The sequence below is a fragment of the Anabrus simplex genome, chromosome 8, assembly GCF_040414725.1.
Source record: "Anabrus simplex isolate iqAnaSimp1 chromosome 8, ASM4041472v1, whole genome shotgun sequence".
Taxonomy (NCBI): domain Eukaryota; kingdom Metazoa; phylum Arthropoda; class Insecta; order Orthoptera; family Tettigoniidae; genus Anabrus; species Anabrus simplex.
Window position 1 is genome coordinate 67,664,162 of NC_090272.1, and position 27,068 is coordinate 67,691,229.

The following is a 27,068-nucleotide window of genomic DNA, read 5'->3' on the forward strand; positions in this document are numbered from 1 at the left end:
CTGCTATATCTTGCTGGAATCCTACAAGTTAAGCTTCAGTGATATAACCTTTCCTAAAACTGAACTGCCTTCTATCGAACCAATTATTCATTTTGCAAACATGTCTAATATAATCAGAAAGAACGCCTTCCCAAAGCTTACATGCAATGCATGTCAAACTTACTGGCCTGTAATTTTCAGCTATATGTCTATCATCCTTTCCTTTATACACAGGGGCTACTATAGCAACTCTCCATTCATTTGGTATAGCTCCTTCAACCAAACAATAATCAAATAAGTACTTCAGATACGGTACTATATTCCAACCCATTGTCTGTAGTATATCCCCAGAAATCTTATCAATTCCAGCCGCTTTTCTAGTTTTCAACTTTTGTTTCTTATTGTAAATGTCATTGTTATCATATGTAAATTTTAATACTTCTTTAGCATTAGTCTCCTCCTCTATCTGGATATTATCCTTGTAACCAACAATCTTTACATACTGCTGACTGAATACTTCTGCTTTTTGAAGATCCTCACATACAGACTCCCCTTGTTCATTAATTATTCCTGGAATGTCCTTCTTGGAACCTGTTTCTGCCTTAAAATACCTACAGTATACATGCCCTTCCATTTTTCACTAAAATTTGTATGCCTGCCAATTATGCTTGTCATCATGTTATCCTTAGCTGCCTTCTTTGCTAGATTCAATTTCCTAGTAAGTTCCTTCAATTTCTTTCAATTTCTTCTTACTTCCACAGCCATTCTCTATTATAATAAGGTGGGTCCTTACCATTCCTTACCACCTCTAAAGGTACAAACTGTTTTCACATTCCTCAACAATTGCTTTAAACCCATCCCAGAATCTGTTTACATTTTTATTTACCATTATCCACCGGTCATAGTTACTTTTTAGAAACTGCCTCATGCCTGCGCTAGCAGCCATATGGTACTGCCTAATAGTCCTACTTTTTTAAGACCTTCCTTTCTATCACATTTATTTTTAACTATGAAAAAAACTGCTTCATGATCACTGATACCATCTATTACTTCAGTTTCTCTATAGAGCTCATCTGGTTTTACCTGCACCACATTCAGGATATTTTTCCCTCTAGTTGGTTCCATCACTTTCTGAATTTGCTGTCCTTTCCATATTAACTTATTTGCTATTTGTTGGTCATGCTTCCTGTCATTCGCATTTCCTTCCCAATTGACATCTGGTAAATTCAGATCTCCTGCTACATTCACATCCCTTTCCATGTCGTTTCCCACATAGCTGAATGATTATCTTATCAAATAATTCTGAATCCGTGTCAGCGCTACCCTTTCCTGATCTGTACACTCCAAAGATACCAAGTTGCCTATTATCTTTAGAAATGAGCTTTACACCTAAAATTTCATGTTCTTCATCTTTAACTTTTTCGTAGCTTACAAATTCTTCTTTCACCAGAATGGATACTCCCCCTCCCACCATTCCTATCCTATCTCTACGATACACACTCCAGTTCCATGAGAAAATTTCTGCATCCATTATATCATTTCTCAGCCATGATTCAACTCCTATTACAATATCTGGTAAGTATATATCTATTAAATTACTTAATTCTATTCCTTTCTTTACAATACTTCTGCAGTTCAACACTAACAATTTTATGTCATCCCTACTTGATTTCCAGTTCCCTGTCCCGCTCCCTAGGCCACCCCGTTTCTCTGAATGTACCTCCCTAACCTCCCTATAACCCTTCCAAACAAATTTCCTAACTTATATGTACCACTGCGATTTAAGTGAAGGCCATCTGAGTGCAGATCCCTATCTCCTACCCACCCATTAGGATCTAGAAATTTCGCTCCCAGTTTCCCACAGACCCACTCCATAGTCTCATTTAAATCCCCTATTACCCTCCAGTTCGTGTCCCTCCTACACAGTATTCCACTGATAACAATCTGCACTTGCTTAAACTTCACCCGTGCTGCATTTACCAGATCCCACACATCTCCAACTATGTTGGTTACTTATATCAGCTTGCCTTACGTTGTTGGTACCAAGGTGAAACACTACCACCTCTCCTTCCCCTCCTCCCTCTCTTCTACTTTCCTCAACATCTGCCTCAACCTAATTCCTGGATAACACTCTACCCTGGTTCCCTTTCCTCCACACACTTTCCCACATGTCTAACGATGGAATCCCCCATGACCAGAGCCTCAACCCTACCCACATAATTTGATCCCCTCCCCTCCTGGTCAGTCCTATCTTTCCCTATTTTGGCAATGTTTACCATGCAGTATGTATTCTACTTTGAAACTTAAAGCTATGATCCTTATACAGTCCCGTTCAAACTTTTTAACTTTCAGAAATCTCTATGCCTTGCAAATCTAATATAGTTTGTAATAAGAAAAATGATGTAATCAAGGGGTGGTGGTGGTGGTGTTGTTGTTGTTGTTGTTGTTGTTGTTTGTTTTAAGCAAAGTCAATGGGTGAGTGGTGATGGTGGTATATAGTGATGTAATGGGAAGTACTAGTAGATAACCATCCTCTCTCGATGCTGATTTAAAATAAACTAAAATGAAAATTACCATGGCCCTACATCCCTGGTGGACCTTGACCTACCAAGCAAACATTGTTCAACCCAAAGTCCTGCAGATTACAAGATGATGCATAGTCAGTGTGATGAAACCTCTTGGATGTTATTCTTGGCTTTCTATACCAGGGCCACTGTCTCACCATCTGATAGCTCCTGAATTGTTCTTGTGTGCTAAGAGAACCTTGAACCAGCTCTCAGATCCAGGTAAAAATGCCTGGCCTGGATTGGAACCAAGCCCACAACCTCCAGATCAGAGGTAGGCTTAGTACCCTTAGACAACAGTGCTGGCCTCTCAACCCTGATCTGTAGACATAAAAGTATGACACTTCAAAGAATAAGAAAGAGCCATGGAGGGTGCAAAAATGGGAAGACCACTGGGTCTGACAAAGCTAATATTATCAGGGTCAGAAAAGAGTAAGAGTTGATCAAGAGGGGTTAGGGGAGCCTAGAACAAAATAGACTTAACTTGGGATCTAGTGGTCACCATTTCACTTTCCAAAGTTTAGAGCTGTCACGGAGTTACCTCTCGCAACAGACAGGAGGTACCATGAATGTATTTAAATCCCAATGTACCTGAAGCCTTGAAAAGCAAAGCCTGACTCTACTGAGGTTGTCAAATGAATGCATAACAAACTGTGAGATCCTGCCAAAACTGTGGTTTCATTTATGATCAGGTTTACCAATGTCTTAGTGAACATTACAGTTGAATAGCACCTTTCATTCCTGAAAGCAACTATTCTAAGTGACAAATAAATAGTGTATTTATTTGCATTGCCATTGCATATATGACATACTCTATATTTTCTTGTGGAATTAAGGGAGAAAAATAATCCCTACATATATCACTTCCAAGTGATTGAATTTTTTATCATTTTGTAAATATTATATGACATGTTATAGAATGTAATAAAATGTAATACAATACAATTTATGAAAGTGTTATTCTTTATTGGCTTTAAATGTTAGTTTCAATCAAGATCGTCCTCCCAAATTCTCCAATATTTCAACTTAAATTTTCAAGATATAAGCCATCAAATATGGTAGTTTATATTCTCGAATTATTGAGGAAAGTCACATATAATGAAGATGTATTGAAATTTATAATTATACTTACGATAAATTGAACAGTCTGGGATCAACAATTTCAATATCTCCATCACTGTTGCCCAAATGATCATCATTCTGCAACTGTCCCTCATTGGGTGGCACTGGTGCAGATGTATTAGCAGTAGTATTTGCAGAAGCTGATGCATTAACCTCTTGACTAACATTTCGGGCATCTGATGTTGTAACATTAGTATCAATTCCTCTGTCTGATGATTCATTTTCGCTCTGCGATATTTCTGGTGTAATATCATCAGCATCACGTTTTGATCGCTGATTTCCAGAAATCACTGAACATACTGTGGGTTCATCACCTCTTTGCTTTGTTTCTATTGAACTGGATAGCATGAAGTGTAGAGAACACTGAAAAATAAAGGAATAGACAGCAGATTAATTATTGACTAAACATTTTAAATTTAAAACAGGTTAATTTTAGCTTATCCCAGATATTTTTGGGGTCACTGGAGCCACCCTGGCTCATTTTGGATATTTAGCTGACGATTTAATCCTTAGCAGTTAATAAGTTTAGCTGGTTATGTAACTCCACTTATATGTGTTATTCAGAAAAATCATTAATTCATTGCTATCGTCTACCTTTTTTCTTTCTTGATTAGTGGAAAAAGAACAAAGATCTAGTAGAAATTGGTAATACCAAAGAAACCATTCAGAATAGAACAAAATTCAGAAGCATAGAACTTAGTAACCAAACATACATTTGCAGAGAAACCTAAAAGAAAATATACAGGATGAACAGAAGAACACGGAAAGGAACTCAGTGAACAAATGAAGAGATTTATTTACAATTTGGTTTACGTCACACCGACACAGATAGGTCTTATGGCGACGATGGGATAGGAAAGGGCTAGGAGTGGGAAGGAAGCGGCGTGGCCTTAATTAAGGTACAGCCCCAGCATTTGCATGGTGTGAAAATGGTAAACCACAGAAAACCATCTTCAGGGCTGCCAACAGTGGGGCTCGAACCCACTATCTCCTAGGTACAAGCTCACAGCTGTGCGCCCCCTAACCGTGCGCCTAACTTGCCCAGTAAATGAAGAAAGACTGGGAAGGAAAAAGAACTAAATAAATTGAAACGTGCTCCTTAGTTGAGCATAACAAATCAATAAGGTTCGGAGGTAATTTTCCTGAGCTCATGCGAAATCTGTAAAATAACCGTGAATGATAGATTCCTGATCCTGTTTAAAGCAATTTTAAGATGCATATAAATGCATATTTCAGCCATTTTTTATTGCTTAGGTCATATTTTGCTCATTTTTAGTGATATAAGGTCATATTTGGTTATATTTTGAGCATTTTTTTAAGCATCGTTTTTAACATGGTACTGTACATGTTGACCAAAAAAATGGCTTCAGATTGAGATAGCTAAATAAAATTCAGGAAACTCAATCGTCAAAAATTACCAGTCAGTTGGATACTGCCCATGCCGCACTGGGGCAAAACACTGGTAATTTTTGACAATTGAGTTTCCTGAATTTTACTTTTGCTGTTTTTTTTTCCTTTCTGTTTTTTGCTTTTAGCTTTACATCGCACTGACACAGATAGGTCTAATATATATGGTCCGTTATTGGACATTATAAATCTTCCAGCTAACTCACTCCTGGTTGCCAGCGTTTCGCCCCCGTGTGCTAGGCTAGGCTCGTCAGTTGGTACCTAGCACACCTACTAATACGCTGGCCAGTGCATACCGTGGAGGCCACTGTGTAGGCTAATTGTTGCCACCGGCAATGCCAATGCACTATGAGAGACTTTGTCTCATTTGTCTCATTACCAAAATTAATGCCTGCTTGGCCATCAGATGATACAGATCTAATCTGAAATATTTGTTCCGAATGAGTAAATTTAAATACCAATATATATGGTCCGTTATTGGACATTATAAATCTTCCAGCTAACTCACTCCTGGTTGCCAGCGTTTCGCCCCCGTGTGCTAGGCTGGGCTCGTCAGTTGGTACCTAGCACACCTACCAATATGCTGGCCAGTGCATACCGTGGAGGCCACTGCGTAGGCTAATTGTTGCCACCGGCAGTGCTAATGCACTATGAGAGACTTTGTCTCATTACCAAAATTAATGCCTGCTTGGCCATCAGATGATACAGATCTAATCTGAAATATTTGTTCCGAATTAGTAAATTTATAATACCAATATATATGGTCCGTTATTGGACATTATAAATCTTCCAGCGAGGTAGGTGTGGTAGGTACCAACTGACGAGCCCAGCCTAGCACACGGGGGTGAAACGCTGGCAACCAGGAGTGAGTTAGCTGGAAGATTTATAATGTCCAATAATGGACCATATACAGTAGAATTCCGCTGTAACGAACACCAGTATAACGAAATTTTCAGAATAACGAATAATTTTTTTGGTCCCTTCCTTTTTCCCTATTTGTTGTATGTTAAAATATTTCATTTTAACGAATTTCGTAGTTTCAGTTTAACGAATTAAAATTGAGCTCTTTTCTTTTCCAGTTTGACCATATTTTCTCAAATTAAAACCAAAATTCATCCTGTTTTATGACCAACATTTTTCTTGTTACATTATTTCGTTATTCAGACGATATGATCGCCATTTTCCATACATGCACCGTACGCGATCGAGAAGGCGTATTTTGTGTAACCAATACGCTTCGCCCAGTTCTCACATATGGTATGGAACTTATTTGGGAAAGACTAACGGTGTCCGACCTTCGAACTATTGAAAATGTAAAGGCCAGATTTCTGAAACGAATACTGGGCATCTCCAGGATGTCACCATCACGATTTGCGTATGAATTATCCAAAGAAACTTTTTTACAGGAAGATTTGAAAATAAGAATGCAGCTTTCACATACGCAGCGAGTAGTAGTTCTCCAAGAGAGAAAGAGAAAACAAGCAAAAATCAGCCTGAATTTTTATTCAGCTGATGCTATGATTGACCGCAGATGGACCGGTCCAAATAATGACGTAAGAAGTGCTTTGAATAGGCTGGCGGTACATGAGTTTCACCATAGTCTATGCCGGCAATCAGACTTTCATGAACCGTCCCTACATTGTGTGATAAACATTGCGATCGCTATCATTTCAGCAAGTGCAACAAGAGAACAAAATCTTCACTAGAATATGCGAAAGATTAATGTATTTTTTCTTTTAATGCACATTTGTACGCTATTAAATAAATAAATATGCTTCGCCTGTCATCCAATGTAAGACGTCACTCTATTAGCTGAGTAGGAGCGCCAAGTTTGCAATCCACCAATGAACGCTACGCTTTGCGCAACCAATAGGCTTGGTCCATCAACCAATGTAAGACGTCACACTATTGGCTGGGTAGGATCGCGATGTTTGTAATCCACCAATGAACGCGACGGATGCATTGCATGTTTCTTCTTCGTATTTAATTCGCAAAGCCTATTCAAAGCACTTCTCACATTCTCACATGTCATTATTTGGACTGGTCCAGCTGCGGTCAATCAGATGAATAAAAATCCAGGCTGATTTCTGCTTGTTTTCTCTTTCTCTCTTGGAGAACTACTTCTTCTTGCTGTTAAGGTTATATCATTAAACTTGCAAAATTCGTGTGCATTTCGTTAAATAAATAAGTACCTAGGTACCGTACATATCATCGCAAATGGATAAGCAGAAGCGACAGCAGTTTTCGTTGAGTGAAAAACGTAAAATACTTGCGGAAGTAGAGAAAGGCGGAAAGAAAGGAGATGTAGCGAAGAAGTATGGCATTAGCCCGTCAACATTTTCTACGTTTTTAAAACAGGAAAGCAAGATAGAGGAAAACATTGATGCTGATGCCCTAGGTCCACAGCGTAAGAAGATCAGGACAGCCGACTACAAGGAGGTGCGGAGTAAAAACATTCCAATAAATGGCCCACTGTTATGTGAGCGTGCGCGATCTTTCGCACGTTCGCTTGGGTCACCTGAGTTTATGGGCAGTGCTGGTTGGCTTCATAGGTTCCGGGAGAGATATGGCATATCCCACAAAATTATAAATGGTGAAGCCAACGATGCCCCGAAGGAAGTTGCCTCTTCATGGCGGCTGGAGACTCTAAAGGATGCCTTGAAAGAATATTCGCCGGCAGACATTTATAATGCAGACGAAACTGCTTTATTTTATAAACTAATGCCGAACAACACCCTTGATTTTAAGGGAAATAAGTGTTTCGGGGGCAAACGTTCAAAAGAACGTATCACGGCTCTTTTGTTCACCAATTCCACACGGACGGACAAACTGAAGCCTTTCATAATTGGGAAATTTGGGAAGCCAAGGTGCTTCAAGGGGGTGCAACATCTGCCCTGTGAATACAGGCACAATTCTAAGGCATGGATGACATCTGTGCTATTCAAAGAGTGGTTGTTGGACTTGGAACGTCGGATGAAGGCCGGAAAGAGGAGAATTCTTCTATTATTGGACAATTGCTCTTCTCATAATTGTGTGCCTCGCCATTTGGAGCATGTAAAAGTTTTATTTTTGCCTCCAAATACAACTTCAATTCTGCAGCCGCTGGATTAGGGTATAATTCATGCAGTAAAGCGGCATTACCGAGCTCGTGTAGTCCGTCGAATGCTGTGCAACGTTGCCACGAATAGAGCCATTAACATCAATATATTGGAAGCAATGCAGATGTTTAATGCTGCATGGAAATCCCTGAATGCAGACATCATCACAAACTGCTTTAGAAAAGCTGGAGTGGTTTTTACAGAAGACGTCGCAGAAAGTGAAGTGTTTGATGATGTAGAAACCAAGGAGAATTGGAAGCGTTTGTGTACAACATTGGATGTGCCATCTACGGTAAGTCTTACCGACTACATCAATGTAGATAGTGATGTAATAGTCCACAAAGAAATCACAAATGAGGAAATTGTGGAGGACATTATGAATGATAGAGATCCATGCGATGAGGAGGAAGAGGAAGACAACCCCCAAAATGATTGTGATCGACAGAGCTTGACTCTGCAGCAGGCAACGAACATGGCACGTAGCCTTCAAGATTTTCTTGTGTCACGAAGTGATGTGCCAGAATCTGTTTTAAATTCATGTGCAGTGGTTGGTGACTATTTGGAACGAGCTTTTGTGTCTGGATCTGTTCAGAAGAAAATCACAGACCTTTTCAAAAAATGATGTTCTGGAACAGTGTGTGTAGGCTTGCTGGCACAATGTAAAAATAGATTTTCTGAAAACATCTGTCAGTAGCCTACTGTAACTCTTATTATTATAATGGTATTTTGAAGTTATATAGATCCTGAAGCTGATATAACAGGGCAGATGACCTCGTAGTTCTGGCCCTAAAAACAACAATAACTAACGGATATAATACTAGGTGAGTTCTTACGAATTGACTTATTTCAGTATAACAAAATTTCAGTATAACAAATTAATTTCAGAGGTCCCCAAAATTTTGTTATACTGGTATTTTACTGTATATTGGTATTATAAATTTACTCATTCGGAAGAAATATTTCAGATTAGATCTGTATCATCTGATGGCCAAGCAGGCATTAATTTTGGTAATGAGACAAAGTCTCTCATAGTGCATTGGCACTGCCGGTGGCAACAATTAGCCTACGCAATGGCCTCCATGGTATGCACTGGCCAGTGTATTGGTAGGTGTGCTAGGTACCAACTGACGAGCCCAGCCTAGCACACGGGGGCGAAACGCTGGCAACCAGGAGTGAGTTAGCTGGAAGATTTATAATGTCCAATAACGGACCATATATATTGGTATTATAAATTTACTCATTCGGAACAAATATTTTAGATTAGATCTGTATCAACAGATAGGTCTTACGGCGACGATGGGGATGGGACAGGGAAGGGCTAGGAGTGGGAAGGAAGCGGCCGTGGCCTTAATTAAGATACAGCCCCAGCATTTGCCTGGTGTGAAAATGGGAAACCACGGAAAACGATCTTTAGGGCTGCCGACAGTGGGGTTCGAACCTACTATCTCCCGAATACTGGATACTGGCCGCACTTAAGCGACTGCAGCTATCGAGCCCGGTCTGAATTTTGTTAAGGTACATGTTATCTGTGTCGAGTTTCAAACACAGGATTTCCATATACTGTAGTAGATGTATTTTCCCCAAACAGATAGACGGCTCGTTTACAAGACATGATTCTGAGAAAGAGATACTGTACTAATGTACGACAACAGATACCAAAATGCACAGTCTGCCTCCACTGCGTAATGGTTAGCACTATCAGCTGCCCACTCTCAGAGGCCTGGGTTTGATTCCCAAAAGTGCCAGATATTTAAGAATGGCAGGAGGGCTGGTTTATGGTTAAAATTATACATACAGCTTACCTCCATTTGGGGGGGGGGGGTGTTCTGAAAAGAGCTGCACCACCTCAGGACGAGGGCACCAATTTATTTACTGATAGTCAAGAACAATTGACTAATTGAAATTGGATGAGACCTCCAGGGAATCAACACCACAGGCAAAACTGTGAAAAATTTCAGTGAGAAGATGAAGAGATTTAAGGAAATAAGAGAACATAAACTCATGAGTTGAATAAGTTCAGCTGTGCTCCTCAGTAGGGCAAAATGATGTAAAAGAAAAATGTTATTGGTCGATGTTGCACTTACTATTTTAATTTCCAAAGACATAAAGGTGCCAGAAATTACTGGATGTCCTGTATGAGTTCTCTTATGTGCTGGTAAATCTATTGACATGAGGCTGGTATGTTTGAGCACTTTCAAATACCATTGGACTGAGCCAGTATTAAAATCTCCACCTTGGTCTCAAAACGCCAATACCTACTACAGGGATCACTGAACAAGAATTTATGGCAAACTCAAACAGGGCAAAGCTTAGTTTTTTTTTTTTTTTTGCTAGTTGCTTTACGTCGCACCGACACAGATAGGTCTTATGGCGATGATGGGACAGGGAAGGGCTAGGAGTGGGAAGAAAGCGGCCATGGCCTTAATTAAGCTACAGCCCCAGCATTTGCCTGGTGTACAAATGGGAAATCACGGAAAACCATTTTCAGGGCTGCCGACAGTGGGGTTCGAACCTACTATCTCCCGAATACTGATGGGAAGGAAAAGCTATATCCCCCCAGAACCCAACTGTTTCTTACCACCATTCTCTTCAAGAGGAAGGAATTAGGAAACAGCCTTGTTAATGAAAAGCAAGCAATGATATTTTTCTTTTCATGCCTTAATGTCATAGCAGCTGCTGAAAATGATTTCTATTTTCATTTATGCAGATCCAGCATCTTTGAAGGAAATTCCGTTACATATATTGTAATTCATCTTCTGTTATTTCACTCATCACTCTCCTTGTTTTGTTTTCCAAGGGCCTCAGCTGTATACAGGTTATTCTGATGGAATTTCTGTTTTAAAATTCCCTACAAATAAAATTCACACATATTGAGATCTGCGGTACGAGCTGTCCATTATCCTCTACTAATAATCCAGTCTCCAAACACATTTCTAATTCTGTCGTAGAATTACCTGCAGTGTGGGTCATAGCACTGTCTCTTCTTCAGTCAACATATTATAGAAGGGATGTAAAATAGTGTCCAGGTATTGTTCAGAGGTTGGTGAGTCATAAAAATATATGAGTCCAATTAAATTATTCTTTGTCCACTAGCTGCACACCAAACACCTACTTTTGTATCATGAACAGATACCTCCCTTGTGTATGACATGGGGATTTTCACTGACCCAGTGTTCTGAGAATTGATACCCACTGAGATGAAACCAAGCTTTATCGGACATGATTAAAAGTGAAGGACCTAAATCTCCATCATGCAGAAGTTAACACAAGAGACAGGATCTGCAACATTTAACTTGTGCACTACATAAAGCTTACAGGGAAAAAATCAGAATTTTAAGCTCTCTCAGCACTGAGGTGAATGAGCTACCACACTCCAGTGCTAAACAGCTAAATTGTTTACAAGGGCTAACCTGAAGTCTGGCTTGAATATCTTCTAGCATTTTGTCAATTAAGTCCTTCTTTTTATAATGTTTTTCTCAGTTTTAGTTTTTCAAATTAATGCTTGCTTGCATAGAACTTCCCAGAATTTGTTTGTAATACTTCTGCACACACTTACTATATGAATTCTTTTTTGATGGATATGTTTCAACAATAAATACTTTTTGCTCAATGATGTACTTAACCCTAATGAATAATTGTTACTCTGCAATTTATAATCACAATCACTTTGCTTGTCAAGTACATTTATCTTATTCCTTAGTGCCCATGGTATACTCTACCTGTTGTAAGAGGTGACTAAAAGTAGGGACCAGGGGCTCTCAACTTGGGAAGTGGGTTGGTGTCCACAGTTCCCCTAGCTGAGTCTGGCATTGCTCACAATTACTTGTGCCAGGCTACTCACTTTCATCTTTCCTATCTGATCTCCCTTGGTTAACTCTTGTTCTTCTCCAGCACCAGAAGTATTAGCTTTGTGAGGCCGAGGGAGTCTTTCCTTTTCATGCCCTTCGTGGCCCTTGTCTTTCTTTGGCCAATATATTCATTTTTTGAAGTGATGTACCCCTTCCATTTTTTCTCTCTGATGAGTGTTAATAAATGATGGTTGCCCACTTGTACTTCCTCTTAAAACAAGCACCACCACCACCACTTTAAGTGCTGGGAGCATCCGAGGACATGTTCTCCTGCAGCAGGTCTGAAGCATATGGGTGACCTGCAGGCCTCGATGTGGTATGATGATAATGAGGTAATGAGAGGGTGAAGTCCAGTGTTGCCAAGTAGGCTCCTCATGTTGAATAACACCAAGGGGTGTGCTTAAGGCTTAATGTCCCCATTTAACATCCCCCTGTGCGTGGGGGCAGTAGAATAACATCCACAGTATCCCCTGCTTGTTGTAAGAGGCGACTAAATGGGGCCTCAGAGGCTCTCAACTTGGTGACTACGGGGCCCTTAGCTGAGTCTGGCATTGCTTCCACTTACTTGTGCCAGGCTCCTCACTTTTATCTATCCTATCCGACTTCCCTTGCTCAATTCTTGTTCTTTTCTGACCCCGACGGCATTAGGTTTCCGAAGCCTAGGGAGTCTTTCATTTTTGCGACTTTCGTGGCCCTTATCTTCTTTTGGCTGATACTTTCATTTTTTGAAGTGTCAGATTCCTCCCATTTTTCTCCTCTGATTAGTGTTATATAGAGGATGATTGCCTAGTTGTACTTCCTCTTAAAACGATAATCACCACCACCACCCCATTCAACAGATGAATCACAATTAACAGCATCATATGCCTTCACTCCATATGAACAATGCGGTGAGGTTTGGAATTTAATCAACGCTTTTGGCAAGCAATATTCTGATGATGACATTTTTTTTTTTCCTCCAATGGGACTTGAATTGGCTAACCATAGTGTCAGACCATGTAAACTTGATGCCTCAATGATGACGGCCATCAGGCGGACAGCTCATCAAGTAAATCGCGTATCTCAGTACAAGTACAGACATCTACTGATGATGGAGCCTTACAGAACAGAAGATGGGACAAAGAAGCTGTTGTTTCCCACCAGGTAGCTCCATGCTCATCCTTTGAGTAGGAAAATACAGCCTGTCATTCCTGTCAACTCACTATGTGCCTCACATGAGTTTGCCATAAATTCTTATTTGAACGGTGACTGTATTAACGCCACTTCACCCAGTGAAATAGTATTCATTTGTGCCAGTAAATTACTTTATTATTACTTCAGCTGAAGATCATCAGAGGTATTTTCCCCTGAAGAATTATAAGTAATTGAAAGCCACAAACAGTTGAGAAAGCAAATCATACATAGAAAGATAGAAACAAAAAAAAAGAAACACATAATAGGATAAACACAATGATAAGTAAATATGGCAAAAATGAGCAACAGAAAGAGGAGAACTGAGCTTGTTAGCTGCAGTCTCTTAAGTGTGACCAGTATCCAGTATTCAGAGATAGTGGGTTCGAACCCCACTGTTGGCAACCCTAATAATAATAATAATAATAATAATAATAATAATAATAATAATAATAATAATAATAATAATAATAATAATAATAATTGTATGGCCTCAGCTACCGTGTGCAGACATTTCAATTTGATGCCATCTGGCTGTCTGCTCATCAATTTCGATGTTCCGTTTTACTCTAGGTCCCCACTAGGTGGCAGACTGAGTAAACCGAAACTCTCTTGGGCATTTATGGCTGAGATTTAATGAATTTTGTCGGGTAAACACCAAATGTGTCACCAGAGATCTTTTACATGCCGACATCGTACGACATGGAGTGTCGAATGGACTTTTTTCCGCCCTTCAAAAATCCAACTACCTCTGCTGGGTTTGAACCCGCTATCTTGGGATCCGGAGGCCGACGCTCTACCGCTGATCCACAAAGGCAGATTTGGCAGCCCTGACCTGAAGATGGTTTTCCATGATTTCACATTTTTCACAACAGGAAAATGGTGGGGCTGTTTCTTAATTAAGGCCACAGCCGCTTTCTTCCCACTTCTAGCCCTTTCCTATCCTATCGTCAACCTACCTGTGTCAGTGCGACGTAAAGCAACTTGTAAGGGAAAAAAACAAAAAAAAAAAAAAGAAAGGAGCTATGGCATACATTAATACACTGCCATCTTCAAGTAGATAAATTCTCTCTTTATGAATCTCAATTTATCGGGGACTGGGAAGTAATGAATATAGAACAACTGAGACGATGATGATGATTATTAGTGTTGTTGTTGTTGTTGTTGTTGTTGTTGTTGTTGTTGTTGTTGTTGTTGCAGTCAAAAGGGTAGATTATAAAAATCAATCAAAGGCATTTGATTAATACAACTTCCCCCATGAGGAGGCTGCCAAAAGGACAAAGTATGTCTACTACACAGGATTTTGTCTTCTAAGTTATTGGTGAGTTTGTTAGTACACCAGACAGAAATAACCACCACAGGACTCTGGAATAAATTTGGAATGTGGCATGATGTACAGCTCATCAAATCACAATTGAATTAAAATCTAGCAGGTTCCACCTTTTGTGATCTCAGTTCAATACGGATAAGAAATATGAAGTTCCTTACGTTTAACAGCTCATCAAATGTTATATAGCTGATTGCAGAGTATAGTTACTGAACCTCATATTGCAGCAATAGTGATGTTGTGAAGTCGTGTCCGGTTGAGACCAAGAGAATCCCATAGCTGTACAACAAACATGGGGATTGGGCCTCGAGCTCCGTTCATGAGTCCATGGACGGAAATATTGTCTAGGTGATATTTGTCTTTATAGTAGTTCATGGTTGGTGACTTCTTCTCGGCATCCACCACATTAGCCTGACCAACGTGCAACTCGAAGCGTATAGTGGGATCTAAGATTAGTCCTTGCATGCTATCTGGTTGAAAGACTATCTTGTCAATATGCCTGGTACTCCCATCAGTAGCTAGGCCAGAAACCTCTTCGTGCACTCTGAAACCGGGATCCCTCAGCGAGGTCGTGATCATGTGTCATATTGTATGATGGCGAGAATTTCTCAATACCTCCCCGTGAGGGGAGGCACCCAGGACATGGGCAAGAGTTTTGTGCTCTCTGTGGCAACGCCGACAGAGGGTGTTGTCCTGGGACCTTCCCGGCATGGAGCGAACGGCGCACACATTTGCTGTCATCTTGATGGCCTCTCTCCATTCAGCACAGGATAAGCCTCGGTGATTTCTTATCCATTTGCTCCTTGGCATGTATTCCTTGAAGAGCCCAATGCCCTTTCCTTTGTGTGGCAGCTTCATCCATGACTGAACTTCTCTGTCTCGTAGTATCTGTCGACCATCCTTATATTGGGAAGATGGCTGCTTTTGGACATAACTTGATCATTCATTTCTGTGCCTAGATCTTGCAATAAAATTATATGTTTTTGCTCCAAGTTCCTAGTTGCATTAATGTAGCCATTATTTGCAAGTGTTAATTTATTACAGATATGCTGCAGTTTGACTTCCCAAGTGGCGCAAAACAAACTGAGGACTTTATACTTCCTTTCATTGTACACCATATGACCCGGAACATCTGCTGGTAATTGTAATAATTCTTTAGTTTCAATGAATATTGAATTTTCACGACTGTATTGTAATCGAAACAGACTTTCAACCTATTAGGTCGTGTTACGTACACTCAGTACATGTTGAAGATATGTTAGGTACAGAACAAAAATGGCCAACCGTACACCAGTGGGATCTGAACCCACAACCTCCCGATTTCACTCTTTAATATTTTATCTGCATCTGATAGAACTGATGGTAGAATGAGTTCTTGGTTCAGGATACTTAGAGAGGTTAGACAAGGCTGTAATCTTTCACCTTTGTTGTTCGTAGTTTACATGGATCATCTGCTGAAAGTTATAAAGTGGCAGGGAAGGATTCAGTTAGGTGGAAATGTAGTAAGCAGTCTGGTCTGTGCTGATGACTTGGTCTTAATGAGATATTGTCCCAAAAGACTGCAGTCTAATATCTTCCAACTTGAAAATAGGTACAATGAGTATGGTATGAAAATTAGCCTTTCGAAGACTAAATTGATATCAGTAGGTAAGAAATCCAAGAGAACTGAATGTCAGATTGCTGACACAAAGATGGAACAAGTAGATAATTTCAAGTATTGAGGATGTGTGTTCTTCCAGGATGGTAATATAGTAACTGAGATTGAATCAAAGTGCAGTAAAGCTAATGCAGTGAGCTCGCAGTTGCAATCAACAGTATTCTGTAAGAAGAACTATCTTTCCATCAGTCTGTTTTCAGACCAACTTTGCTTTACAGGAGCGAAAGCTGGGTAGATTCAGGATATCTAATTCATAAGTTAGAATTAACAGACATGAAAGTAGCAAGAATGATTGCCAGTACAAACAGGTGGGAACAATGGCAGAAGGGTATTTGGAATGACGAGATAAAGGCTAAGTTAGGAATGAACTTGATGGATAAAGCTGTATGCATAAACTGGCTTGGTGGTGGGGTCATGTGAGGTGAATGGAGGAGGATAGGTTACCTAGGAGAATAATGGACTGTGTTATGGAGGGTAAGAGAAGTAGAGGGCGACTAAGACGGTGATGGTTAGACTCACTTTTTAACAAACTAAATGAGGCCACAGCACTAGTTGCAAATAGAGGATTGTGGCGACGTCTAGTAAATTCAGAGGCTTGCAGACTGAATGCTGAAAGACATAGTGGTCTATAATGATGTATGTACGTATGTCCAAAATATCTTCTTCACCAACAGGGTTAAAACGAAGCTCACCTTCATCGGTCTTTTGCTAATTGCCTTCCCCATTCACTGAATTTCGTCGATGTCAGCTTCCCTGCAGTTGATCATCAACCTCTCATTTATTGGCTCCAGCACTTTAACATCCTCAGGTTACCCATATATAAAAATATTTTCTTAGGTATTTCCTGCTGGAGATTTATCTCTTGCCAGCTCAATTCTCTTATCTCCTCTTCCATTCTCTTCCCATTTTCCCTCAAACTAGCTATTTCCTTATTGCTATGGAGCACTATCTTTGTTACCTTTTTAGCTCCTCTTTCATACAATCCTTTATTTCTCTCAATTCACTGGCTTGTTCCCATAGAAACTTTCTTGTTTGTCTTGCTTTGCAAGCCTCTTTGACAACTTCCCTTATCTTCTCCATCTGTTTCCATCCAACTGTACCAGCAGGACCAGGTCCAGAGTTCATTCCCACCCCTCCAATGACCAACAGCGCTGTCATTACTGAAGCTGCCATGAGAATTGAAGTAAGCTCCACTTGCTCTCTGGCATGGTACTGTATTCCATAGTACGTGTTGAAGGCCTGCCTCTACCATGCCAACGACTTATCGCTGCCCAGTACTGTTGAATTAAAATCACCATGTCAGCACTCATTCAATGAACAACCTTCCTCTTCACCTGCACAATTACAACTGTTGTTATTATTATTATTATTATTATTATTATTATTATTATTATTATTATTATTATTATTATTATTATTATTATTATTATTATTATTATTATTATTATTATTGAAATTTTAAATAAAGGGAAGGCATTCTTACATCTTTGACCTGTTCTGCACATTTTGTAAATTGCAGAACTCTCAGTGGTCTACAAATGATCATAGACTGTTTGACAATGATCTCTTATGTGGATACATTGTAATTCAGGTAGTGACTTACAATTAACTTTGGATATAATAATAATGTTAGAGAACGGAATAAACTATAAGATTATCAGCCCTTACAAATAACCTTGCCAAACTTACCTTTTGTATTGGTGTTAAACTTGCATTGGGAAACTGATGGCTGCTTCTAGGTATAAAACTCCTCATCAAGAGTCTGTACTTGTTTAACTGATAACCAGTCAGTTTGAACGGAACAGTGTAATCTGTTGCTTGAACTTCTTGATCTTCTTCAATACCATCCACTCGAAACCTGTGTATAAGAAAAGATTGAACAAATTGAATATCCACAAAAAGAACTGTAATCAGTAAATTTAAAAATCTACTCTTAGAAACCAAGAAAGAGGATAGGAAGACATACAAGGGAGAACAACAGGGTAGAGTGGACAAAGGAGCATCAGAATGATGTTGAGACGAGAACAAATTTCTGCTGTCCACATGGATGGACTCCTTCCTCGAAAATCTCAGTTCTTCCAGATTTATTTTGTGCCTCCCATCTTCACTAAGGGGCATTCACATTCTCTTCTCTTAATGTGGAAGTGTGTTACATTTTAAGTATGGTACTGATGATGCTGGTTCACACTTGAGATCCAGATGTAGAAATTAAAATGAGGAATGGTCTTGTTAGAAGTCTTCCTGAAATTGAAGCACCTTGTGTACAGCCACGATCTCCAATTTGAAAGCTGTTAGGGAAGTGTGAAAATGTGGCCTAAATAGTCTGCTTCCCTTCATTTTGCAAGTATTGAACTTTACATCATTTCCAGACATGACGGAGTACCTTCCCTCATAGTTGCCATGGTCTGCACAATGGATCTTGAACATTCTGAGATAAATCTACACTTCAAAAGCCTATAGTCAGTTCATTGAGGAAGTCTCTTTAGTGCCAATCCTTTGGCATGTAAAACAGCACTGGTAACACATGACATGCTAACAAGTTTTGAATCAGAAGTTACACGCAAGATGTTTTAATATTCATCCTACAGTTGATGACTATAGAGATTGTGATTTTAGATATGTCTACTTGTCTGGATGAAAGAATGTCATTCTGTGTTTAATCATATCATTTATGTATTTTATTTAAATTCTATGTTTTTTTTAATAAATTGTGTTTAACTGACTGGAAAGTTTCCTTTTACTTTCACACTCTTCATACATAGCCAACAACATGTATCTTATCAAATTTAATTTTGAGATTCACTTCTTATCCCCCAACAAGTTTACTTCAGCTTCTGAGCTTCATTTAAAGAGTGCTATGGTGTAAATACTAACATGTAATCTAATCATAGCTGATTTGCTTAGAAGAGAGGATTTTTTTTCATTTTTTCATGTCTTTGAAATCATTTAAGAAAAGACCAAGTAAACAACTGATAGGGAATCTGCCAACTGGGTGACTGCTCTAAATGCAGATCAATGATGACTGAATAATTGTTCTTGATACTCAAGTGATTGGTGGATCACATGCTTGAATGGAGCTTGCATGTTTGTTTTCTGGCAGTAATCAGGGCTGCCAAGATGTAACTCTAACATCCCATGCACTTATACTACCTATGTTTCTCAGGATTCCAATTTCATCTTTGGAAACTTCCAGTTAAAACTCCTATAGTATGTGGATGATTTTAGCAAAATTTTAAGAATTTTAAGGTAGGTTTCAATACAACTTCATTGTTATCCCCTTGTCAGTATTGGTAAGTGTCCCACTGTCAACTTCAGCAAATATGACCATACTACCGGTATATCATTTGACATATTCCCAGAATGTGCTTAGCCAGGGCTTTTTTTCCTGGCAGAACGCACCAGAATGGCGTTCCGGAACCTCCTCGTGGATACAAATCTAAAAAAATTAGACTTCAAATACGATTTTTTCAGGTTAAGGAATTTTAAAAATATTATTTTTTACTGTTCCCATGCTAAATGACCTTAGTTGAAAAGGAAATATTGCATATCGCCTTGTTATTTTGAGAATCAAAATCAATTGAAATTGAAAATATTCTTCCGGTTTGCGGGCAGCATGGATATAATATGGTATTCGTTCTTGTTCTTTCTTCACTCACTTTGTAGCTGTTTTGTATATTGGTCCCAGTTCTAGTTACGTTTTATCTGGATTGTTCGTTGATGTAGATAATTGCCTGTGTTTGTTGCATTCTCAGCCGTAGTTTGTACTAAATACTTCGTACGCGGCAATAGACATAACATAAATCTGTCAACCACGAGGCGAGAATGAAAATAATTTCAGAATATTTTTGTGTGCCTACCACCAAATGCAAAAATTGCCCAAGTAGCTCGTCAGTCCATCAAGCTGGAGTATCATCAAACTCAAGTGTGGAACTTGAAGCAACAGATGTGTTGACGAGTTCCATAACGGTCTGTAAAGTTCAAAGTGAATTTCAAAGTCTGTGGCCTAGTTGTTGGACTGTAGAACAAAAGAAAGATTTTGTAAAGAAAAATGATGACAGCAAGTTAGGTTGCTCAGTGTGCAAAAATGTTGGAAGTTTAGGTGTACAGAAGAATGTGGGTATGCGACTATCAAAAGAGTGGATAAACTGTGAAATTATGTCTTATGGAGAAAATCATAAACAGAAGCTAACATCTCTCAGGAAAAAGATTTTTGACTACAAAGAAAGTGCTGAACATAAAAGTGCTAATAAAATAACTGAAGAAGGGGGGAAAAAAAACTTGAGACAGTATGTCTAAAGTCATGAGAGAGAGGAAAGGAAATTACTTGTAAAGTATTTTGTACTGCTTATAAGGTGGCAAAAAGGAAGCAGTCTTTCTACAATTTTGAAACTGAAATTGATTTACAAGAATTGAAAGGGATTGTTATGGGTGGGGAATTTTCATTCAAGTAATGCCTGTATAAATATAGTAAGCCACATAGGCAGTGAACTGAGAACAAGATTGATAAAAAATGTACTTGTTTCGAAGAGCAAGTTCTCTCTTATTCTTGATGAATCAACTACTCTAAGTCAAAAGTCTGTTCTGATAGTATATGTTCGCACCTACGTTGAAGAAATAAAAATGGCAGAACCAGTCAACCTTTTCATTGATTTAATTGAGTTAGATGATGTAACAGCAAATGGAATTTACAAAAGCTTGATGTCTTCTATAGGAGCACTAGGGTTCACAGAAGATTTTCTAAAGGAAAATTTAGTTTCACTGACGTGTGATGGTGCTGCAGTAATGTTTGGAGTACGTGGAGGAGTTTCAAAACTTTTCAAAGACAGATTTCCTGCCATTGTTTTGTGGCATTGTGCTAGCCGTAGACTGGAATTATCAGTACATGATGTGAAAGAGATTTCTGGCATCAATAGATTTAAGAGTTTTATGGACAAATTATATGTTATATATCATTTCTATTCAAAGAATGCAAGGCAGCTCCAGTCATCTGCAGCTACACTGGAGATGCATATTTTAAAAATTGGAAGAATTCTGTCCACAGGGTGGGTTGCATCCAGCTACAGAACTGTTTTGGCTGTTTGGCAGGATTTTGAAGCACTGGTAAATCAGAGGTAAATCAGAAGATGATTGTGACAGAAAGGAAAAATGCACTTATGAAGGTCTTCACAGGAAAATAACATCTAAGGGATTTATTTTGGATCTGGGATTAATTTGTGATGCTTTGCAAAAAACTGTCTGAACTAAGCTTAGATCTGCAGGAGAGAAATGCTGATCTTTACAAAGCTCACAGCAAGATTGATTGTCTTGTTGATATTTGTGAGAAGAGGAGGTGTGTCCCAGGGCCTTACTATCAGAAAACTCTTGAGGCTGGTGCAAATCTACAGTTTAAGGGTGTTCCATTGCATAAGAAAAACAGAATTTATGATCCACCAATCTTCCCGAATGCTTTCTATGAACAACTTAAAACTTCTCTACAGAAAAGATTACTTTCCGAAGAAGACACTGAACTGTCAAGATGTGCAAGAGTTCTGGATTCTAAGAATTGGCCAGCAAACTCAAGAGAAAATATTCTGTATGGAGAAGCAGAAATAGGCACACTGGCAAGAAGATTCCAACTGAATAAAAGAGAAGCTATTCGAGCCTTCAGGGATTATCTGAAATTCAGAGAAGAAATGCCCAGCGAACTTTCTCGGGTTCGGAGGACTCGTAACACAATAGCTATATCTTCAAGTGAGTGTGAAAGGGGATTTTCTCAGATGAATTTGATTGTGACTCCAGAAAGCTCATTACGATTTATAAGAATTGTTGGACCTTCTTTGACGGTATTTGATCCAACGAAGTATGTCAAAATTTGGTCATTACAAGGTCGTCATTCAGCCATGGATACAAAAAGCAAGACCAGAAAACGAATTGAGGAGGATGATGAGATGTCGAAAACTTGGAAATTGTTTTGAGTTCAGTGTAAGTAGGCTTCGATAAAAATTACATGCTTTATTAAATGTTCGGTAAATCCCATGTCTTCTTCCTTAATTTCCCTCCTGTGAGTTCCAGCAACTCTTTTTTCAGAAAAAAAGCCCTGTGCTTAGCTAACTTACTGGCTTCCATGGTGACTGCACAACTGAGCCAGTTGATACCTGCAAATGATGTGTTCTCATTTACTGATATCTCTCCCATACCATTTGGGCCCTATGTCAAGCTAAAAGTGATGAGACAGCCAGCCAACAACTTGCATGGTACGGAACGTCTAATGGGAAGACTTCCATTTAAAATACATAGGGACGATTTTGATGGGACCTGAATCATGGATACTCAGCATGGCTTTGCACATGTAATGTGAATCAACCTTAAGAGTTATAAGAGGGATGCATGTCTAATTGTACTTTCCCTTACAAGTTGCAAGTTTGGGTTCATGAAATGGTGGGTTCGAAGATGGTCTTCTGTGATTTCTTATTTTCACACTAGGCAAATGATGGATCTGTACATAACTAAGACCATGGCCACAACCTTCCCAATCCTTGTCTTGTCTTCCTTGCCGCATCGTGTATTAAAAATAGTCTTGAGTTAGTGCAATGTTAAACTACTAGGAAAAATTTTTAAAAAATTATCACACTTGCACACAATCACAAATAGTCTAAAGGAGAAGTGTCTTACATATGAATCAATGACAGAGCTAAACTTTGCATGTCCATTTGGAATTCCGGATAGTTCTCTATAGTCCAGATCAGTTCAATCAACATGTCCATAGTCATCGGAAGACGATTCTGCCTGTCGTATAATGAGGGATTCTGGTAGCATTCTAGTAAGTGGGATGGAATATTGCTGATGTCATCTGACTGGACAGCTTCTATTGCACCTAAAAAACATAAAAACAAAATAATCAAATTCAATAAAATTGTATAGAGTATAACGTGTTAAATACTCTTGTTAGTGTTGTGGAAAACTGATAACATCAGACTTACAGAAGATGGCAACCGATGTAGCAAATACACAAAGAAGTTTCTTCACCATGTCTACTCAATGGAGAAACCTGAAAATTAAAAAGCAATTTTTAGTTTGAAAAGTAAACAATCAGGATATAATTGCATACCACTGGATATTAAGCAGGATTACAAAAGGTGGATTTTTTCAGTCTATGTGTTTTATTTATACAAATATACTAATTCATGTAAGGAATGCAAAGGGACAAACAAACAATGAATGAAGATTATATATATCTTTGTTATCCATCAGCAGTGGGACCAGAATAGTGCTGGATAACTGATTTTGCCAGTTAACTGAGATTTTTTTGTGTACTTGCTCAAACATGCATTATTATATACTGTATGACATGGACTCTGCATCATTAGTGCAACAATTCTTGGGAACATTACTTGTACTGGACAGTAATAATTAAACTTTCCCTACTTAGTCCACTTTATGATATAGAAGTTGATTCCCATAGGGATTTGTCCCGAATGAGTACATTTATAATACAAATATAGTTGGTTCGTTATTGGACATCACAAATTTTCCAGCTAACTCATTCTTGGTTGCCAGCGTTTTGCCCCAGTGTGGTAAGTTGGGCTCATCAGTTGGTAAATAGCACACCTACAAAGACGCATGGCTAGTACATACAGTGGAGGCCACTGCATAGGCTACTTGGAGCCACCGGCAGTGCCAGTGTGCTGTGCACTGTGAGAGACTTTGTCTCATTTTCAAAAATTACTAGCCATGTGTACAATTAAGTCTCTGTGAATGTTCAAAAGAGCCAACCCACTGAGTCAACTTTCACTTGTTTATTGTCACTTTCTGTTTATTTTCTTTTGCAAAAATTTCATGGCGGGGTGGGCAGAGGGGGTCTAACCCCCCAGTAACCCCACTGGATACATCCCTGATATCAATGGATAGGGAATTTGCCACCTAGGTGACAGCCCTAAATGCAGATCAATGATGATTACGTTTTGAGATGTGCTATCCATGCATGGACTACTTCCCACATGTTTTGGGTATTCAATGTGTATTGGGACAGTGATAGCTTCAGTCCAATACCATCCTCCTAAGAGAGGTGTCCCTTAAAATGCTTGATGCAGTTTCCAAAGACATGATGGGAATCAGTAGTGACGATTAGTGGTGGGAAGGGGGGGTAGTTGCTACCCCACTTCGTGGAGAAATTTTTTATTACATTTTAGCTACTTGACTATTTTTTAATTTTCAACAGACTGAAGAACCTAAGAGTTATTTAAAAAATCTCCTGGAACTAGAAATTATATAAAAAAGCAATTTGTACAATCCCTATTGTTTTTTTCAGCTAATTCCTTCCTTTAAATTCTTCAGTTATTAAGACAAATACTTAGCGGAAATACTCACAAAATGTCGTTCGTGGCGGCTAACCAATTCCTACAGCGCAGCAGCGTGTAGCAGGTGCTGCGATGAAGGGTAGCGGGGGTATATTTTATGCTAAAGTCATGAACACAGGTATGATTCACCCGCTTGCCACTCACATTCATCATTCTAGCAGTCTCGCTCAGTAAATGTGTCTGTGTATCTCTCTCTAGTGTCTGTAACTTTGTTAGTGTGTAGTCAAATACTAAATGACATTTTAATTGTATAATCACAACACACTCCTATTTAATTGTAATGCATGTGTAATTATTGTCCCTTTAATGAAAGTTTTCTTGTATAGTACTATTATTACCGCACTAAAGTTGGTAGACTCAACCTGTACGTCTTTATTGAAATTCATTCAGAGAGCATTAAAAAGGCTTACCTTTTTGTAGCTATATTTTTTCAATTTTTATGCCCTGCACCTCCCCACCACCTTCTCTGCTCCAGCCGTTAAACCCAGGTATGTTTTGCTGTCTATAAATTTTGTGCCCCCCCCCAACTTCTAACTCTCAATCACCTCTACTGATGGGAATTAGAAACCCATTTCAAAGAAAGGAATATATTTTTAGCAATTGGAGACCATACACCTGTGCAACATATTGCCTGTAATAAAAACAACGAAAATCTAATATAAACAGTGTATTTTTTTCAGTTTCATTGTAATATTTGTCCAACTTCTTGACTGAATGGTTAGTGAAGAGACCTTCAGTTCAGAGGTCAATTCCTGGCTGGATTGGGGATTTTAACTTTGTCTGTTAATTCCTCTAGCTCAGAGTCTGGGTGTTTGTGTTTATTTTGATACACATCTTCATTTACATACAACACATCACACTACAGGACACCACAGAAACACACAATAGTGAATACACCCTTCCACATAGGGTTGGTGCCAGTAAAAGCATCCAGCCATAAAATTGGGCTAAATCCATACAAAGTAGTAGTGAGAAGCTAGAGGAAGAGTTCCACTGCAATATGCACCTTAGAGCAATGATGTGCAATCCTGACTTTAACCTATCTTGTAGGGCTTAATAACTAGGATATAGTCACTACAAAAAAAAAAAGTCCACTTCTGTGGTGTAGTGGTTAGCGTAATTAGCTGCCATCCCCGGAGGCCTGGGTTTGATTCCCGGCTCTACCATGAAATTTGAAAAGAGGTATGAGGGCTGGAACAGGGTCCACTCAGCCTTGGAAGGTCAACTGAGTAGGCTGGGGGTTTGGTTCCCACCTCGGCCATCCTCAAAGTGTTTTTTCATGGTTTCCCACTTTTCCTGCAGGCAAATGTTGAAATGGTACCTAACTTAAGGCCATGGCCTCTTCTTTCCCTTTCCGTCTTTCGATCAATACGTGATTTAAATTAATCATTTGATGGCGATAGCGTTGTGCATTAACGGTTTTGCCTACAATTGCTCGTCTTCGGCACTTTCGTGGTCTACCAGAGCGCGCACTGCCTTTCACATTGAAATCACCACGTTTAAATTGTCGAAACCATGTCTCACATGTTCTAATCGATGAAGCGTGTTTACCATATGTTTTTACCAGCAAACGATGACTTTCCACTGCCTTTTCCTTTTGATTAAATAAGAAAAGCAATGCGTGCCGCAATTGCTCGTTTTAACGTCGACATGATCACTGAACGATACAACACAGACGCTGTTGTTTGGCGGTCTTAACTTGTGTGTGTTGGTAGGTTGATATCAGACGAACAAACTGACGTATGTGTCAAATTTATACACTACGTACTGTTCGCTGGTGCCATCTCTTAGTGAAACCTGAAAAGACTTATGCATACACCTGGTAGGTTAATTCCTGGAGGGCCGAGCATAGAGCTAACCACTCTATAGCACTTAGTGCCAAAGTTACGGATAATGGAAGCCTTTGCCTTCCCTCCTGTACGGAGATGACTTTGCTGGCATCCAAATGGGAAATCGCAGAAAGCCTTCTTCAGGGCTATCGATGGTGGGGTTTGAAACCCCATCTCCTGAATGCAACCTTACATTTACACGGCCTTTGCTGCGCAGCTGTTCGCATCCACCATACCACGTCGCACGCCACACATTTTTTCGGCTGGGTGGCTCTCTTCTCAACTCCTACTCAGCCGGCCTAAGAATAATTTATTGGCAGGCACCTAGTTGGCTGTCGCCTCCCCATTTTCACCATGTATACTTGTCTCATCAAGGGCGTGGACTCTGCTTTCTCTGATTCCTTCATCTGCTTCGATCTTAGTATGTCCGGCATCCCAGTCTACGACGTTCTCCGGCTACGGGATGAACACACTGATGCTTCCCAGTCAACGGGGGTTCTAGTCTACTTACAAGATCCTGATGCAATGACAGCCCTCATCACCCGTGGCGCGGTCATCAACACAACACTACATGAAGTGGTCCCTACGCCTGAGTCTCTTCTTCAGCACGCGCTTCAGTCTCCTAACCCCCTTCGCAATTCATTTTGTACACCCCAGCAGTCTCCATCGCCCCCCATTATCACTACATTAACAACAACCTCTACCACTTTTACCATCTCTACCACTTCTGC

The 27,068-nt window shown here is 39.5% G+C and overlaps 1 protein-coding gene across 1 annotated transcript in view; it reads right to left on the reverse strand.

Annotated features, from left to right (window-relative positions):
• LOC136878793 (uncharacterized) overlaps positions 1 to 27,068 on the reverse strand; it is a 127,174-nt gene that overhangs the window by 92,570 nt on the left and 7,536 nt on the right. Inside the window, exons 2-5 of the mRNA XM_067152267.2 lie at positions 23,132 to 23,199; positions 22,824 to 23,025; positions 17,862 to 18,030; positions 3,676 to 4,028 (exon numbers count right to left, since the gene is read on the reverse strand). Coding sequence (XP_067008368.2) covers positions 3,676 to 4,028; positions 17,862 to 18,030; positions 22,824 to 23,025; positions 23,132 to 23,180 — 773 coding nt within the window. The 5' untranslated portion in view covers positions 23,181 to 23,199. The remainder of the gene's footprint in view (positions 1 to 3,675; positions 4,029 to 17,861; positions 18,031 to 22,823; positions 23,026 to 23,131; positions 23,200 to 27,068) is intronic.